The sequence below is a fragment of the Felis catus genome, chromosome E2 (genome assembly GCF_018350175.1).
Source record: "Felis catus isolate Fca126 chromosome E2, F.catus_Fca126_mat1.0, whole genome shotgun sequence".
Lineage (NCBI taxonomy): Eukaryota > Metazoa > Chordata > Mammalia > Carnivora > Felidae > Felis > Felis catus.
Genome location: NC_058382.1, coordinates 16,582,945 through 16,600,910, shown reverse-complemented (window position 1 = coordinate 16,600,910; position 17,966 = coordinate 16,582,945). Strand labels below are relative to the sequence as shown.

At 37.0% G+C, this 17,966-nt stretch overlaps 2 protein-coding genes across 18 annotated transcripts in view; one reads left to right on the top strand and one right to left on the bottom strand.

The window, feature by feature from the left end:
- Nucleotides 1-17,966, top strand: part of LOC102900191 (zinc finger protein 345) — a 138,547-nt gene that overhangs the window by 65,818 nt on the left and 54,763 nt on the right. The window lies entirely within an intron of this gene.
- Nucleotides 1-17,966, bottom strand: part of ZNF790 (zinc finger protein 790) — a 62,328-nt gene that overhangs the window by 20,448 nt on the left and 23,914 nt on the right. For 10 of the 17 annotated variants that reach the window (XM_045045462.1, XM_045045465.1, XM_003997835.6 and 7 more), the window contains one exon: nucleotides 14,589-17,044. In XM_045045462.1, the coding sequence (XP_044901397.1) occupies nucleotides 15,387-17,044 (1,658 nt within the window). In that variant the 3' untranslated portion in view covers nucleotides 14,589-15,386. Of the gene's footprint in view, nucleotides 1-8,377; nucleotides 8,436-8,466; nucleotides 8,658-11,320; nucleotides 11,540-12,134; nucleotides 12,523-14,588; nucleotides 17,045-17,966 lie in introns of those variants that run through there. The other 7 variants (XM_023245443.2, XR_006590130.1, XM_045045467.1 and 4 more) reach the window with 6 other exon arrangements.

Below are 17,966 nucleotides of genomic sequence, written 5' to 3'. Positions count from 1 at the left end.
AGAATATACTCCGGCCCCTCTGCTTTTGCAAGCCAGACTCGGGGGCTCTGCTTTGCTGGCAGGCTGCCCCTCTGCCCTGGTTCCCTCCCGCCAGTCCATGTAGCATGCACCACCTCTCCGCCCTTCCTACTCTCTTCGTGGGCCTCTTGTCTACGTTTGGCTCCAGAGAGCCAAGCTGGTCTTCTGGCGGTTTTCTGGGTTATTTAGGCAGATGTGGGTGGAATCGAAGTGATCAGCAGGACGCGGTGAGCCCAGCGTCCTACTACGCCACCATCTTCCCTGTTGTACCCAAACCAGTATATTTTATCATCTCCCCTCTACATATTTCAGTATGTATCTTGAACAGATAAGGACTTAATTAATATCTAGTAATTTTTGAGATATTACTGATTATAGTTGGGTTATTTGAGTCAGGATTTAAAAGACATCTGCTCAGTACATTTGGTTGCTGTATCTGTTGTACACTTGCTTTTGTCTTTTTAAAAATGCCTACAGAACAAAACAGAAACATGGTAACAGCAATGCCATGGTATATCCTCCCTATTTTCTCCAGATTGAATATTCAGGTTATTTCTTTGTTGCTGCAAACCAGGCAATAAATGTCTTTATATGCTTATTCTTGCATATTTGTGTTTTTATTTCTACAGAATATATTCCTACAGATTAGACTGCTAAGTCAAAATATGTATACATTTTACATTTGTTTTAATAGATTATGCTGTTTTAAAACAGTCAGTTTACATTCTCATCATTAAAGTATGAGAGTGCTCATTCCCTATACCATCACCAGGAACAAAAAATAAAGCCAAAAGGAGCCATGATGGAATAACAGGTTTAAACAGCGACTGTGATCCTCAACAAGAAAGATACAAATTAAGTGAGCAGTATGATCACACCAACTTCCTACCTGGAGATACATTCTAGATAATGAAAAAGGTTTATCCCAAACTGAGCATGCTGGTCTATGTTGAGAAGATTGAGATCAAAGAGACATGTTCCTGGAAGTTGCAGAGCAGTTCCAGAGAGAAGGAAGCTGTGCAGAGAATTTCAGAAATGTGTGAAAGGGTCCTCTTCAGTCTTTCCTAACATTAAGTAGTACATACGTAGGTTGTGATTCTACAAGTCTGAGCAAAGTGTAATCAGAGAGCTGCAAGTTGTAAAATGCCCAGAGCTGACACAGGGCAGATATGTTTCTAATTCTGACCCTGATGATCACCCATACCATTTAGTAGATAGCCCAGAAGAGTCACACATAAGGAACAGAGGTCAACCATCTCTAAAGCACTTTAGACTTGTCCTAAACTGCTTTTTTAAAGTTTTAAAAGAATCAAGCAAGTAACCTAGCTGCCTACAGAGCAAAGCTTCACCCTCTAAAAGAAATGTAACAATAGCCACATTCAACAATGTAAATTGGGTAATGTTCATTATCTGTATAAAGAAGCCCCCCACCACGTGACACAAAACCAGAAAAAAATCAATTGGTTGGCCAAATAAAATGGCAGGGGAAATGGTATCAGTACAAAATTACTAAAGAAGCTATTATGCTTAATATGTTTAAGAATTTTTAATTTTTTTAATGTTTATTTTTGAGAGAGAGACAGAGCACAAATGGGGGAGGGGTAGAGAGAGGGAGACACAGAACTGAAGCAGGCTCCAGGCTCTGAGCCGTCAGCACAGAGCCCAATGCAGGGCTCAAGCCCATGAACCACGAGAACATGACCTGAGCCAAAGTCAAATGCTTAACTGACCAAGCCACCCAGGTGCCTCTGCTTAAGAATTTTTTTAAATCCACAACATAATGAGGACAGATATAGAGGATACAAATGGAACTTCTATAAAAGAAAAATATCTGAGAAGAAAATTTTATTGGAGATTAAACATAGAGGAAGGAAAAATTCAGTGAACTTGAAAATATGTTTGGAAAAATGAAGCACAGAGAGAAAAAGACTGAAAGAAAAGAGCCTCAATGACCTGTGGACAAATTAAAGCAGGTTCTGTGTAAATGAGATGTCAGCAAGATGGTAGAATTGGATGTCCTAGGCCCTCTCTCCTCTAACAAACACACTGATACAGCAATTCATGGAAAAATTCCCTTTGTGAGAAATCCAAAAACTGAGTGAAAGCCTCTGCACCTAGGGAGAATGCAAAGCCAGACTCATCAAAACCCACAGGGAGATATGGGACACCCTTCCGCCAGAGTCCAGGCACATGGTACAACATCATATGATCAGTGAGAGACTCCTGGCTACCAGCTTCACCTGGGGGTGGGGTGGGGTGGGGAAGGGGATATTTTACACATTCTGTACCTTAAATTTCCTGGGAGCTCCCAGAACACTGACTTAGGTCTTGCCAGTTGTGGAGTTCTGACAGGTCCAGTAAAATCTAGCCACTGGGTAGATAACAGAGATGGTGGGTTGGGCTGGTAGATACCATTAATCCTTACCTCTATTCAACACAAAGCAAGCCCTCAGCCCTCAGCTTTCCCATGGGGAAGAAAAGAGTTGATCTGTGTGTCCAACACTCCAGTGTTGCTAGGGCCATCCAACGACTTGGCATTTGACTTAGTCTTACAGCTCTGAGAGGTCTGGCACAGTCTATCCACCTTTGGGAAAACAGAACCAATGGTTTCAACTGATAGATGCCACAACCCCCCATTCCCAGCTCAGCACAGACTGAGTGAGCAAAAATAAGAGGCTGCCTACTTCTTCCTGGAGGTGAGAAAGAGTATATACAGGTCCCTAGGCAAAGGTGGAGATTGGCAGAAATTTTAAAAATATGATTCAACTATATACTGGATATACATTTTAGATTCAAATATCAAATTTCAAAACAAAAGGACAGAAAAAGATACACCATGCAAACTGCAATCATAACAGAAATGGAGTGGCTATACTATCAGATCAAACAGGCATTAAGACAAAATTACCAGAGACAAAGAGGTACACTTTATCATCAAAAAGGGCTAATCCATCAAGAAGACATAACAATCATAAGGATATATGCACCTGGGCCAACATCCCAAATGTCCATCACCAGATGAATGAAGAAACAAAATCAACTGTCCTAAATATGCTGAAAAAGCTGAAAGAAGTTGTGGAACTTAAAAGTACAATAACTGAAATGAAAAATACACTAAACACCTACTAGGATGCCTATTTTAAATTTATTTTTAAATGTTTTTATTTATGTTTGAGGGGGTGGGGGGAAAGGGCAGAAAGAATGGAAGACAGAGAATCCAAAGCAGGCTCTGTGCTGACAGCAGAGAGCTCAATGCAGGGCTCGAACTCATGAACTCAAAACTCAATCTCACGACCTGAGCTGAAGTTGGAGGCTTTTAGGGGCCCCCTAGGATCCCTATTTTAAAAATTAAAAAATAACAACTGTTGATGAGGATATGGAACAATTGGGATGCTCAGATATTGCTAGAAACTGTGCGGTTCCTATAAAAATAACTTGGTGGTTCCTCAAAAGCTAAATATAGAATTTCCATATGACCCAACAATTCACTCAGGTATTAAAGGAATTGAAAGCAATGACTTGAATAGATACTTGTACACAAATGTTTATTGCAGCATTATACATAATAGCCAAAATGTAGAAACAACTCAAGTATCCATCAACAGAATAAACAAAATGTGGTATATATGCACAATGGAATAATATTCAGGCACAAAAAGAAATGAAATTCTTGCACATGCTACAACATGGATTAGTGTTGAAAACATTACATTAAGTAAAATAAGCCAGACACAAAAGAACAAGTATTGTATGTTTCCACTTATATGAAATGTCAAGAATAGGCATATTAATAGATATTCATAGAAAGTAGATTAGAAGTTATTAGGAGTTATTGCCTAATGGTTACAGTTTCTGTTTGAGGTGACGAAAAGGTTAGAAATAGATAGCAGTGATAGTTGCACAACAATGTGATATAACTAATGTTGCTGAATTGTACATTTAAAAATGGTGAAAATGGCAATCTTATGTTGTATATATTTTACAACTTGTAAAAAGTTGGTAATGTAACCTACCAAAAATTATTACATAATACATTTTAAAAGGGTAAAGTATGTGGAATGTAAATTATATCTCAATAAAGCTATTTCAAAATTAGAAACAAACTATGAATTTAACTTAAGTAGTTGTACTTTACTATTCATATTATTTATTTAATCTTGGATGCATTAGTTAGTTCATGGTTTATAAGAAATGGTCCATTTCTTCTAAGTTGTTGAGTTTCTGTGAGTAGAATTGCTCATAATGCTCCCTTATTATCCTATCATTGTTTGCTGGATTTTTACTAATATTCTCTTACATTTCTGATGACAATCTTGCTAGAAGTTTATCAGTTTCATTGATCTTTTCAAAAGATGAGATTTTGGTTTATTTTTATGTATTGTTTTTCTGTTTACAATTTCATTGATTTTAAGCTCTTTATATTTATTTCCTTCCTTCTGTTCACTTTGCATTGTTTTGCTTTTTCTAGTTTCTTATGGAAGGAATTTAAGCGGTATTTTTTTTTTGAGAACTTTACCCCATTTTTGATGAGCATTTAGTACTATAAATTTTTCTGTAAATTCAGATTTAATTGTATTCTACAAGTTTTCCTATGTTCTATTTTCATTTTCATTCGTGTAACCTTTTTAAAAAACATCCCTTGAGATTTCCTCTTTGACCCAAGAGTTAAAGTGTATTGTTTAGTATCATGTTATCTTTCTGCTAAACAATTTCTAGTTTAATTCCTTTGCAGTCAAAGAACACAGTATGATTTCAATTCTTTCTTTGTAATATATATATATATATATATATATTTTTTTTTTAATTTTTAATGTTTATTTATTTTTGAGAGAGCAACAGAGTGTGAGTGGGGGAGGCGCAGAGAGAGAGACACACAAAATCCAAAGCAGGCTCCAGGCTCAGAGCTGAATTCACGTATCAGCTCTAGCAGGTTTTTTGGGGGGAGTCTTTCAGGTTTTCCACATAGAGTATCAAAGTGAAAGTTTGACTTCTTCTTTGTCGACTTGGATGCCTTTTATTTTGTTTTGTTGTCTGATTGCTGAAGCTAGGACTTCCAACACTGTGTTAAACAACAGTGGTGACAGTGGACATCCCTGTCATGTTCCTGATCTCAGGGGGAAAGTTTTTCCTGATTGAGGGTGATATTAGCTATGGGCCTTTCATATATGGCTTTTATGATGTTAAGGTATGTTCCTTCTATTCCGACTTTATTGAGGGTTTTTATTAAGAAAAGATGTTGTATTTTGTCAAAATCTTTTTCCACATCTATTGACAAGATCATATGGTTCTTATCTTTTCTTCCATTAATGTGATGTATCACGTTGATTGATTTGCAGATATTGAACCAGCCCTGCAACCCAGGAATGAATCCCACTTGATCATGGTGAATAATTCTTTTAATATACTGTTGAATTCAATTGGCTAGTGTCTTGTTGAGATTTCTCACACCCATGTTCATCAGAGATACTGGCCTGTAATTTTCCTTTTTAGTGGGGTCTTTGTCTGGTTTGGGAATCAAGGTGATGCTGGCTTCATAGAATGAGTCCGGAAGCCTTCCTTCCATTCTATTTTTGGAACAGCTTGAGAAGAATAGGAATTAACTCTTTCTGATTTAAATGTCTGATAAAATTCCCTTGGGAAGCCATCTGGTCCAAGACTCTTATTTGTTGGGAGATTTTAAAATAACTGCTTCAGTTTCTTCACTGCTTATGGGTCTGTTCAGGTTTTCTATTTCTTCCCATTTGAGTTTTGGTAGTGGATGGGTATCTAGGAATTTGTCCATTTCTTCCAGATTATCCAGTTTGTTGGCAAATAATTTTTCATAGTTTTCTATAATAATTGTTTGTATTTCTGTGGTGTTGCGATCTCTTTCATTTGTGATTGTATCTCTTTGGGTTCTCTTTTTTCTTTTTGAGAAGTCTGGCTAAGGGTTTACCAATTTTGTTTATCCTTTCAAAAAAACAGATCTTAGACTCACTGAACTGTTCTGTTCTTTTTTAAATTATTATTTTATATTATTTCTGCTCTAATCTTTCTTTTCTTCTGCTGGTTTTGAGGCTTCTTTCCTGCTCTGTTTCTAATTGCTTTAGCTGTAAGGTTAGATTCTGCATTTGGGATTTTTCTTGTTTCTTGAGATAAGCCTGGATCACGCTGTATTTTCACCTTAGGACTGCCTTTGCTGCATCCCAAAAGGTTTGGACTGTTGTTTTCATTTTCATTTGCTTCCATATACTTTTAAGGTTCTTCCTTAATTTCCTGGTTGACCCATTCATTCCTTAGGATATTCTTTAACCTCCATGTATTTAGAGGCTTTCCAAATTTATTTCTGTGGTTGATTTCAAGTTTCATAGCGTTGTGATTTGAAAATAGGTGCATGGCATGATTTCAATCCTTTTATATTTGTTGAGGTCTGTTTTGTGACCCATTTTGAGAATGTCCCATGTGCACTCGAGAAGAATGTGCATTCTGCTGCTTTTGGATGAAAAGATCTGACTATATCTGTTAAGCCCATCTGTTCCAAGTGTCATTCAGAGCTATTGTTTCTTTACTGATTTTCTGCCTAGATGATCTGTCCATTGTTGTAAGTGGAGTATTAAAGTCCCCTACACTCACAGTATTGTTATCTATACATTTATTTATGTTCGTGATTAACTGATACATATATTTGGGTGCTTCCAAGTTGGGGCATAAACATTTATAATTGTTAGCGCCTCTTGATGGATAGACCCTTCAATTATAATGACCTTCTTCTTTTGTTACAGTCTTTGGTTAAAATCTAGTTTGTCTGATAGAAGTATGGCTACTCTGGCTTTCTTTTTACATCCCATAGCATGATAGATGGTTCTCTATCCCTTCACTTTCAATCTGCCGGTGTCCTCAGGTCTAAAATGAGTCTCTGGTAGGCAGCATATAGATGGATCTTGGCTTTTTATTCATTCTGATACCCCATGTCTTTTGATTGGGGCATTTAGTCCATTTACATTCAGATTATTAAAAGATAAGGATTTAGTGTCATTGTGTTATCTGTAGGTTTCACGCTTGTGGTGATGTCTCTGGTCCTTTGTAGTCTTTTCTGCTTTCCATTCACATACACCCCCTTAAGATCTCCTGCAGGGCTGGTTTATGAACTCCTTTAGTTTTTGTCTGGGAAAAACATTTATCTCTCCTTCTACTCTAAATGACAGCCTTGCTGGATATAGGATTCTTGGCTGCATATTTTCCTTATTCAGCACATTGAATATTTCTTGCCACTCCCTTCTGCCCTGACAAATTTCAGTGGACAGATCTGCTACTACCCTTATGTGTCTACTCTTGTATGTTAAGGGCCATTTGTCCCTAGCTGCTTTCAGAATTTTCTCTTTATCTTTGTATTTTGCCAGTTTCACTATGATATGTCATGGTGTTGACCTATTTTTGTTGATCTGGGAGTTCTCTGTGCCTCCTGGACTTGGATGCCTGTTTCCTACCCCAGGTTAGAGAACATCTCGCTATAATTTGTTCAAATAAATCTTCTTCCCCTTTCTCTCTTCCCCCTTCTGGAACTCCTATGATATGGATATTATTTCATTGAATCACTTAGGTCTCTAATTGTTCCCTCATGATCTCGTAACTTCCTTTCTCTACTTTTCTCAGCTTCATCATTTTCCATACTTTATCTTCTATTTCACCTATCTTTGCTGTTATTGCATCTAGCTTATTTTGCAGCTCATTTACAGCATTTCTTAGTTCAATGTGACTATTTCTTAGGTCCTTGATCTCTGCAGATTCTCTGCTGTCTTCTATGCTATTTTTCAAGCCCAGCTATTTGTCTTAGGACTATTATTCTAAATTCCTGATCAGATATATTGTTTATATCTGTTCTGAGCAATTCTCTGGCTGTCATTTCTTCCTGGGATTCCCTTCGAGGATAATTCTTCTGTTGCATCATTTTGGCTAGTTTTCTGTCCTTTACATCTTCTAATAGCTTGTCATGTGTCCTGCACCTGCAAGTACTACTATATTAAAAAGGAGTGGGGGGCGCCTGGGTGGCAGAGTCGGTTAAGCGTCCAACTTCAGCCAGGTCACGATCTCCCGGTCCGTGAGTTCGAGCCCCGCGTCGGGCTCTGGGCTGATGGCTCAGAGCCTGGAGCCTGTTTCCGATTCTGTGTCTCCCTCTCTCTCTGCCCCTCCCCCGTTCATGCTCTGTCTCTCTCTGTCCCAAAAATAAATTTAAAAAAACGTTGAAAAAAAAATAAAAAGGAGTGGGGCACCTGGGTGGCTCAGTCGGTTAAGCGTCCAACTTCGGCTCAGGTCATGATCTCGCGGTCCGTGGGTTCCAGCCCCATGTTGGGCTCTGTGCTGACAGCTCAGAGCCTGCAGCCTGCTTCTGATTCTGTGTCTCCCTCTTTCTCTGACCCTCCCCTGTTCATGCTCTCTCTCTGTCTCAAAAATAAATAAATGTTAAAAAAAAATTTTTTTTTTAATCTTTAAAAAAAAAGGGGGGGGGGTCATACACTGTTCAGGGCCTGGCACTTTAGGAGGTGTTTTTGGAGTGTGTTACATGCACTCTATTATTGTGTCTTGGCTGCTTTATCTAACTACTCAGAGTGGTGGATTGGACTGTCCACCAGGTGTGCTTTGATTTGTTCATTGAGGTAACCCTGGAAAAGAGGAGGAGTTGGGGGGAGGGGTTAGAAACCTTATCCTAAACAAAGAGAAAAATGATAGGGGAGGGAAAAAAGACCAGGCAGAGAGAATCAAAGAAACTATTGGGCTTAATCCAGAAAGACAGAGGAAAATAAAGGAGATACAGAAAAGGTAAAAAAAAGGATACAGTAAAAATGCTGGATTAAACAACCAGAACAGAAATTTAAAAAAAAAAAAAAAAAAAAAGGAAAAATATGTAAGTATTGACCAAAAATCAAATCAGAAACTATAAGGCTGATTCTAAGGTGGGGGTGGGGGGGAAGGAGAGTAGAAAGGTAATGCAGGGAAAAGAGAAGAAGTAATCATAATAATAATTTAAAAAGAAAAAAAAACAGACTAACATACAAAACTGCAGGACAGTGTCTGTTGGTGCCTTGGAAACAGTGGTTGTGCTGGTCTGGAGGACCGACCAACTAGTTCAGTGAGTGTCAATCTCACCCTGGTAAATAAGCAGTGGAAGGGCAGCGTTTGGTGTAAGTGGGTCCCACCTCCACTGGAGGTGGCTGTGCTGCTCCCTGAAGCCCCACTGTGTTAGTGATGGGGAGGAAAATGGTGACACCCCAATCTCTCCTCCTCCTACCAGGTGTCCCAAACCACACTGTTTATGCTGCCCTCACAGAGCAGCACAGACTTCAGTGGCCGATTTGCCCTGCTCTACAGTCTCCCCTGACTCCCCAGTGCTCGACTGAGATCCAAAACTCAATGTCTTAAAGGATCCTGCTCCATGTGGACACCCAGTTCTGAAATAGCACTCTGCTCAGTTGACAAAGGGCCTCTGGCTGGCGCCTTCAGGGTCTTTTGTCTTTGCAGGGGCAATAAACCTTCTTCCCACAGTGCTCAAGGGAGGGGGCTTTCTCAAAGCGCACCCCTGAGAATGCTACCAAGCCCGCGGTTGGCTCCCCTCCCCCTCCCGCCCCAGGCATGTGCACCAGGACATAAGCAGTCTCTTTACCACATCCAACCAAATTAACAAAATTAATTAGTATCTAATACCCAATCCATGTTCAATTTTTCATGATTTCCTCAAAATATCTGTTCAGTTATTTGTTCAAGTCTGGACTCAAGAATGTTCCACACTTTGAATCTGGTTGATAAGTTACCTTTAAGTCTCTTTTGAACTAAGGCAGTTCATTTTTCTCCCTCCTTACCATGCCACTCATTTACTGAAGAAACTTGGCAATTTGTCCCATAGAATTTTCCACATTCTGATTTGGCCAATTCGTGACCTTCATATACCACTCACAAGTTTTTAAATTTATTTTATTTCCTATAAATTGGTAATTAGATCTGGAGGTTAAATTAGATTAAGATTCAGTGTTGGGAAATATAACTTAGGTAGTACTTCCTACTTCCTATGGCATCACACGAGGCATATTAATACCATGTTGTTCCAATTTAGTGTTAAGACTGGCCAACTAAAGTGTTGTCAACCTTATTGTTATCTTCTGAAATTCCCAATAACCCATTTATTATGAATTGTTGCCAATTCCATTATTTTATTAAATGATGCCAAATGTAACTTTCTAAGTCTGTCATTTCTGAACCTCCTCTTGCCAACTATTTGATTACAGCTTGTACAGAAAAATCATGATAAATACTTGGTTCTGTTCCTTACCAAAGGAAATTTGGTTCCTTACCAAAATTCTGTTCTGTTCCTTACCAAAATTTCAGAATATGCTAGTACTCTGGCAAACTCCATAAAGCACCCCCCCCCCTTTTTTTTCATTTTGAATTTAGGCAGTTTTACCTACACAGTTTCAACCCATTGCAATAGTTTCTGATGCTTAACTGATCTTATCTTTGGTCAGTTCCTTTAGGTTGATGATCCTGTAGTCTTTGATAGCTTTATTGCTTTTAGGTACAATAAGACATTTTATGATAATTATATATACATTTTCTACTGTTGACCTGTCTTATGCCATTTCTCTAAGGAGAACTTTTTCTTTTTATAGAAAATGGAATTTGAAAACTACAGTCTGGATACATGGGCAATTCATAGCTTCTAGGTCACTAATGTTTTTAAACCCCTTAGTAGGGGTGCCTGGCTAAATTGGTAGAGCATGCAACTCTCAATCTCAGGATCATGAGTTCAAGCCCCACATAGGGCATGGAGCCTACTTAAAAAAATAAACCCCTTAGGTAGAAAAATAATACCAATATTACCACTAACAAAAGACTAATAAAGCCAGTTTAGATTTCTTTATATTTCTCTTTGTGCTTGAGATACAGAATATCTTTGAGATATTCTCCTAATGGTAAATCAAAATATTTTAACACCGTTTGAAATTATTATTCTTTATGTTGTTATACCAGAACATGATGTAGAACCAAATCCATTGGTTTTGATACAGGTTTATTTTCCTTTTTGACTTAATTTTTAAAATAAAAGCTGATATGTAAAATATCTACATGGATCCAAAGTCAAAACAAAAAACAAGGTATAACCAAAGATAAACCTTTCACCCTTGCCCTCCCCTGTTGTTTCATCTTGAGATTCCTTTTTTTTTTTTTCTAAATGTTTATTTATTTTTGAGAGACAGAGACAGAGTGTGAACAGGGGAGGGGCAAAGAGAGAGGGAGACACAGAATCTGAAGCAGGCTCCAGGCTCTGAGCTGTCAGCACAGAGTCTGATGTGGGGCTCAAACTCATGAACCATGAGATCATGACCTGAGCTGAAGTCGGACACTTAATCTACTGAGCCACCCAGGCGCCCCGAGATTTCTTTTTTAAAGTACACGTATATATAGTATCCCCCTCTTCTTTCACAAATATTAGTATAATAAACATATTCTGCACTTACCTCTTTTTCATTTAAGATACTCTGAAGATCACTCCCTAGAAAAACACAGATGCACAATACTCCACTGTACATTCATATGATAGTTAATTCACCCAGTCTATTGCTGGACATCTAGGTTGTTTCCAATTTGCTGCATTTACAAATCATGTTTTTAAAAAATTCCTTAGTGTATACCATATTTTGTAATTTTATGAGTGTATCTTTGGGATAGAAATAAGGGTGCTGGTCTTATGGTAAATGCATGAGACTACACCTGGACATTGCTTAATTCCCTCCTATATGGACTGTACTACATTTTTTCATTTTCATCAGCAATTTCAGAGTTCTTGTTTTTTCAGTCTTGACAATAGAGTATATTAATACCCTTTAGGATTTCTGTGCATCTGGTAGGGATGAAGTGGTATCTCAATGTAGTATAACTTGCATTCTCATCTCAAATTTTAGAATCTTTAAGGATATTAGTCTGTGATATACTTGCAAATATCTCCAATTTTTCATTGTCCTTTATCTTTAACATGGAGTCCTATAAAAATTATTTACTTTTTTCTTTATTTCTACTTGGATTTTTGAGTCATACTTCTTAATATCTCCATTCCAGGGTTATAAAGAAATTCACCCATGTAGTATTTGTAAAGTTTCTTTCTGTTTTATTTTTAGTTTTTACATTTAGATATCTGGATTTATTGGGAATTCATCCTACTTTACACTGTCAGAGAGGAAACTGATTTTTTTTTCCATAAATTTCATCCAATTGTGCTAATACTAATGATTAAAAAATTCTTTCCCAAAATGAATCTAGCAGAATGGTTCCTGCAAAGAAAGGTGGTTAGGGAATGACTAAAGAATTTCTGTTATCTCTATGGTAGACTAGAGAAGACGTTATCAAAATTCACAAACATACCAATGGAAAGGGGTTCAAGAAACACGTACCTCAGGCATTCAAGGAGATCCAGGAATTCACAATGAAGGAGACAAGAGCACCAGATATGCACACTGATACTAAACTCAACACAGAAGTCTAGGCCAAAAGAAAAAGGAATGGCCATAGTTATCTGTATATGGACGTCCAGAAAGCTGTTACATTTCTCAGTGTAATCATCACCTTAACAAAAATAGTCAGCATGAATGAAAATGGCTGGTTGATTACAATAAAGTAATATAACAAAAAATTTCACTTTCCCCACGAGTTGAGAAATTCCACAGAAGACAATAATTTCAGAGAGAAGTATGTTCCCTAATACTGTTTAAGAACTGAATTATGTGCTACATACATGTACATAAACTCAATATTCTTTAACTTATGTAATACTAAAAGGTATCAAGAAAATACTCTTAGAATAAATTAAGTGCTGAACTGGTAAAGTACATCTTCATCAATGATACACCTTGCTGTTATGCATAAACTACAGAATTATCACCTATCTAGGTCAGAGTTTAAACATTCTGGGTAAACATCATTTGACTATTGTATTAGTTTTTTGTTTTTGTTTTTAGAGAGAAAGAGGGAGTGAGCACAAGTGGGGGAGAGGCAGAAAGACAGGGAGAAGAGAATCCCAAACAGGCATCGCACTTTCTGCACAGAGCTTGATGTGGGGCTTGAACTTCTGAACTGTGAGATCATGACCTGAGCCAAAGACAGATGCTTAATTGACTGAGCCACCCAGGTGCCCCTGTATTAGTTTTTGTCATGTATGTTCATGAGAAAAATTCTTCTGGAATTTGTTGTTCAAGGGCTACTCCACATCTAATTTTGTTATCAGAATTACGTTAGTCTTTTAGCATCTGCCAGCAATTTTTCCATAGGATTTTGTTTCTTCAGGGAGCAGCCTGTACTCCTACATGAGTTATAAAGATTATTTTTTCTAAATTTTTCTAACTGTTAAATTTTTTGGCCCCTTTTAGTTACTCTTGAAATTTAATAATTTATTTTCCTAGAAAACTATATTCTATTTAAAATTTGTTTCTAGTAAGTTTTATATCTCTTTATATTGCCATTAAAAATACCCTCTAAAACATGTACCACATTTCTCCTTTCTTATGATAATGTTAAGGCATTGCTACCAAGAAACATTTTGACTTAAAATAAAAAACCTTCTGTATTGTTATTTATTCCATGAATTTTTCTTTATTTTCGTTAAATAAAGCTTTCCATCAATTCAGAGGCACCTGGGTGGCTCAGTTGGTTAAACATCCGACTCTTGATCTTGGCTCAGGACATGATCTCATGGTTCGTGAGTTTAAGCCCCACCTTAGGCTCTGCTCTGGCAGTGCAGAGACTGCTCGGGATTCTTTCTCTCTCCTACTCTCTCTGCCCCTCCCCTGCTCACACACACTCTCTCAAAATAAATAAACATTAAAAAAATATAAGAAAAAAACACATTTCTATCAATTCAAATGCCCATTGGGGCATCAGCTCTTACTTTAGCTTGTTAAGTAATCATTATTTAATTTGACAAATACTTGGACTCTACAATATGACAGGCACTGTTATAAGTGCTGGAAATACAGTGGTGACAAGAAGTAAACTTCCCTCAATTTTCTTTGTTATATACATGAGTAATTTCCATCGAGAGCTGCCATGGTCATGTTCATAGGATTTGACATATAGGAGTTTTGTTATCCTTCACATCTAAATAAGCCTGTAATTTCACTTTTGATTTGCTCATTACTTTGATAATTTATAAATGTAGTGTTAAATTTCCAAGAGATCAGAATTCATTTGGCTATTTTCTAATTTCTGAATTTCAGGGGCACCTGGGTGGCTTAGTCAGTTAAGCATCTGACTCTTGATTTTCGCTCAGGTCATGATCGCACAGTTCATGAGATTGAGCCCCACATTGGGCTCTTGATGACAGTGGGGAGCCTGCTTGAGAGTCTCTCTCTCTCTCTCTCTCTCTCTCTCTCTCTCTTTCTGCCCCTACCTTGCTCATGCTTTCTCTCTCGAAATAAATAAACTTAAAAAAAATAAATTGTCATTGTGGTGATAAAATGGATATGACATTTGGCTTTAGAAATCTGTTAGGGACAAATCATTTCTAAAGGCCTTTAAAAACAAAACCAAAAAAAAAAAAAAAAAACCACTGGTGAGCATTCAACAACTCCACTTTCATTAAAACCATAAGGCTTTCTTTATAGTATGAATTTTTTTATGCAGCAAATGAATTTAATACGGATTCAAAGCTTTCTTCCCTTCCATTTGACTGGTTTTTCTCCAGAATTAGCATCCTGCTGTTCAATAAGACACACATATAGATGGCATATTTGTCTACATTCATTATATTGTTAAGGTCTTCCTCTCATAGTTGTCTAACACTAATATTAATGATGGTTATTAAGTCATTGAAGTCATCAAGCTCATTTAACCCTTGTAATCAAATAAGGAAACACAGATTCAAGTTACTTTCCAAAAAATACAAAGATAAAAGGTGTTGAAACTAAGACATGCCAAATAAACTGCATGACACAGCTCAAGGCTTTCCAAGATTAATTACTTAACAGAAATTCACCTTTGGTATAATTTTGTGGAACTATAACAAAATTTAATAGGAATGGAAGGTTTCCCTATGTGAGTTAGATTTAAATTCTATGCAGAATAGTATCAATGATGTGGAGAATGCTTTTAAGAATGATTCAAGAGAATCACAGTGTCATCTTTTTCATAGGGTTTTACCCTAATATTTCAAATGGAAAACCAATCAGTAAATGCTTTCCTATATTAATATAGATTGCATTATGAATTCTCTGCTATTTAGTGCGTTGTGTGCTCTGTCAAATGTTCTTCCAATATTACTTATACTTGTGAGTTCCTCAAAAGAAGGAATTAACTGACATCAATTAAGGAGTTATGAATAAAGACTTCCTATATTTTTATATTATAAGACCTCACAAGAGTGAAATAAGATGAGAGCTTGGAGAAAATGTCTCAAAATTTTTACATTCATAGGATTTCTCAAAAGTGTAAATATCCTGATGTTGAGCAAAGTCTGAGTCCTGACTAAAGGTGTTCCTATAGTCTTTCCATTGATAGAGATTCTCACCATTGTGAATTTTCTGTTCAGTAAAATATGGATGGGGACTAAAGATCTGGCTACTTTCTTTACATTCATATGATTCTGTATCAGTATGAATTTTCTTATGTCGTGTAAGCTGTGAACCCCAGATAAAAGATTTCCCACATTCTTTACATACATAAGGTTCCTCACCAGTATGTATTCTCTGATGTCGAGTAAGTTGTGAACCCCAGAGAAAGGCTTTTCCACATTCTTCACATTCATATGGTCTCTTTCCAGTGTGGATTTTCTGATGTCGATTAAGTTCTGAACCACGAAAAAAGGTCTTTCCACATTGCTTACATTCATAGTTTCTTTCACCAGTATGAATTTTTTGATGCCGATTAAACTCTGAGCCATGACGAAAGGTCTTTCTACATTCCTTACATTCATAGAGTTTCCTCTCATTATGAATTTTCTCATGTTGAGCAAGATAGGAGGCCCAAATAAATGTCTTCCCACATTGCTTACATTCATAAGGTTTCCTACCATTATGAATTCGTTGATGTCTAGCAAGGTGCGAACTCCAGATATAGGCTTTTCCACATTTCTCACATTCATAGGGTTTCCTACCAACATGAACATTCTGATGTTGAGCAAGATTTGAACCACGAATAAAGGCTTTTCCACATTCCTTACATTCATGAGATTTCTCACTAGTATGAGTTCTCTGATGTTGAGTTAGGTGTGAACCACGAGTAAACGCTTTTCCACACTGCTTACATTCATAAGGTTTTTCACCAGTGTGAATTCTCTGATGTTTAGTAAGATGTGATCGCTGACTAAAGGCCTTTCTACATTCATTACATTCATAAGGTTTTTCACCGGTATGAATTCTCTGATGTCGTGTAAGATCTGAGCCACAACTAAAGGCTTTCCCACATTGTTTACATTCATAAGATTTCTCACCAGTATGAATACGCTTATGAACACTAAGTTGTGAATGAAATCTAAAGGACTTCCCACATTCCTTACATTTAAAAGGTTTTTCACCAGTATGAATCCTCCTGTGACCAGTAAGACTTGAACGCAAACTAAAAGCCTTCCCACATTCTTTACATTCATATGTTTTCTTGGCAGAGTGTACTGTCTGATGTTGAGTAAGTTCTGAATCAGAAAGAAAGGTCTTCTCATATTCTTTATCTTCACAAAATCTCTCACCAGTGTGAATTAATTGATGTTGATCACAGTCCGAGCCAGAACAAAAGGCTTTCGCACACTCTTTAAATTCATTCAGTTTCTTTCCTGTATCAAGTCTGTGAGCTGTGTGATGGTTACAAGTGGACATTTTTTCATTGGTGAGTATAACTTGCTTTAAACATTCTTCCTGATTTTCCTGTTGTGTTTCAAACTGACCTTTGCTTTCCCAATCAGCCCTAAAACATGAATATTCAAGGTTGCGTTTTTTACAGATTTCCAATTGAGATAATTCTCTCTCAAAAGTAACACTTTTTTGTGATAACTCCTTGGTTTGACATCTGAATGGCATGTCTGAAAGATAAGAAGGTAAATTCCTACTGTTTTACTGTTCAAAAAGAAATAAAACCTCCAATGTAGATATAAGAAGTAAATCTTAAAATACATAAAGCACACAAGAAGTGAATGGCTTAAGAAATTCTCAAATTCTGGGTGATATGAAAAAAAGGTGGAAAATAAATAGAAATTTAAGAGAACTAATAAAAGTTGAGGTGGCTGTTTCGATATATAAAAGCTTTGTTTTAGGGGCACCTGGGTGGTTCATTCGGTTGAGCGTCCAACTTTTGATTTCAGCTCAGGTCATGATCTCATGGTTGTGAGACTGAGTCCTGCATTGGGCTCCATGATGGGGCTGGAACCTGCTTAAGATTCTCTCCCCCTCTGTCCTTCCCCTACTCTCTCTCTCAAGGGAAAAAAACAAAAACAAAACCAAAACCTTTGTTTTGGTCAAATTCACCTGAGCAATTCAATTTAAGAAAATAATTATTCAGGTACCACCCAATCATGGAAAGCCAATGTAAAGATAAAACTGTTTCACTCAGTATGATAAATCAACCCTCAGCATATGTCAGGCATTAAAAAAATAATTCTGTAAAAAATACACTATAAAACAAACAAAAAAAGTTGAATAGGGGGAATTTAGGATGGAATAAAGGATAATATTACAAAAACCAGGTACCAGGAAGCACAACTGGGATCATTTAGTCATGTGAGAACAACATAACACATCTCACTGTCTAATCCCTTCCATGTTTACTGAATATCCTGCTTCCATATTACTTTCTGTACAAATAGGATGAAACAAGAGCATATCTAAACTAACTCAAAGACAAATATGCAGAAATGTAATTACAGCTACTTAATTATGCTTCAATTTGCCTTTGCACACTTAAAGACTTCACCCTGCTCATTTCCTCCACTGTATAAAACCAAGCCA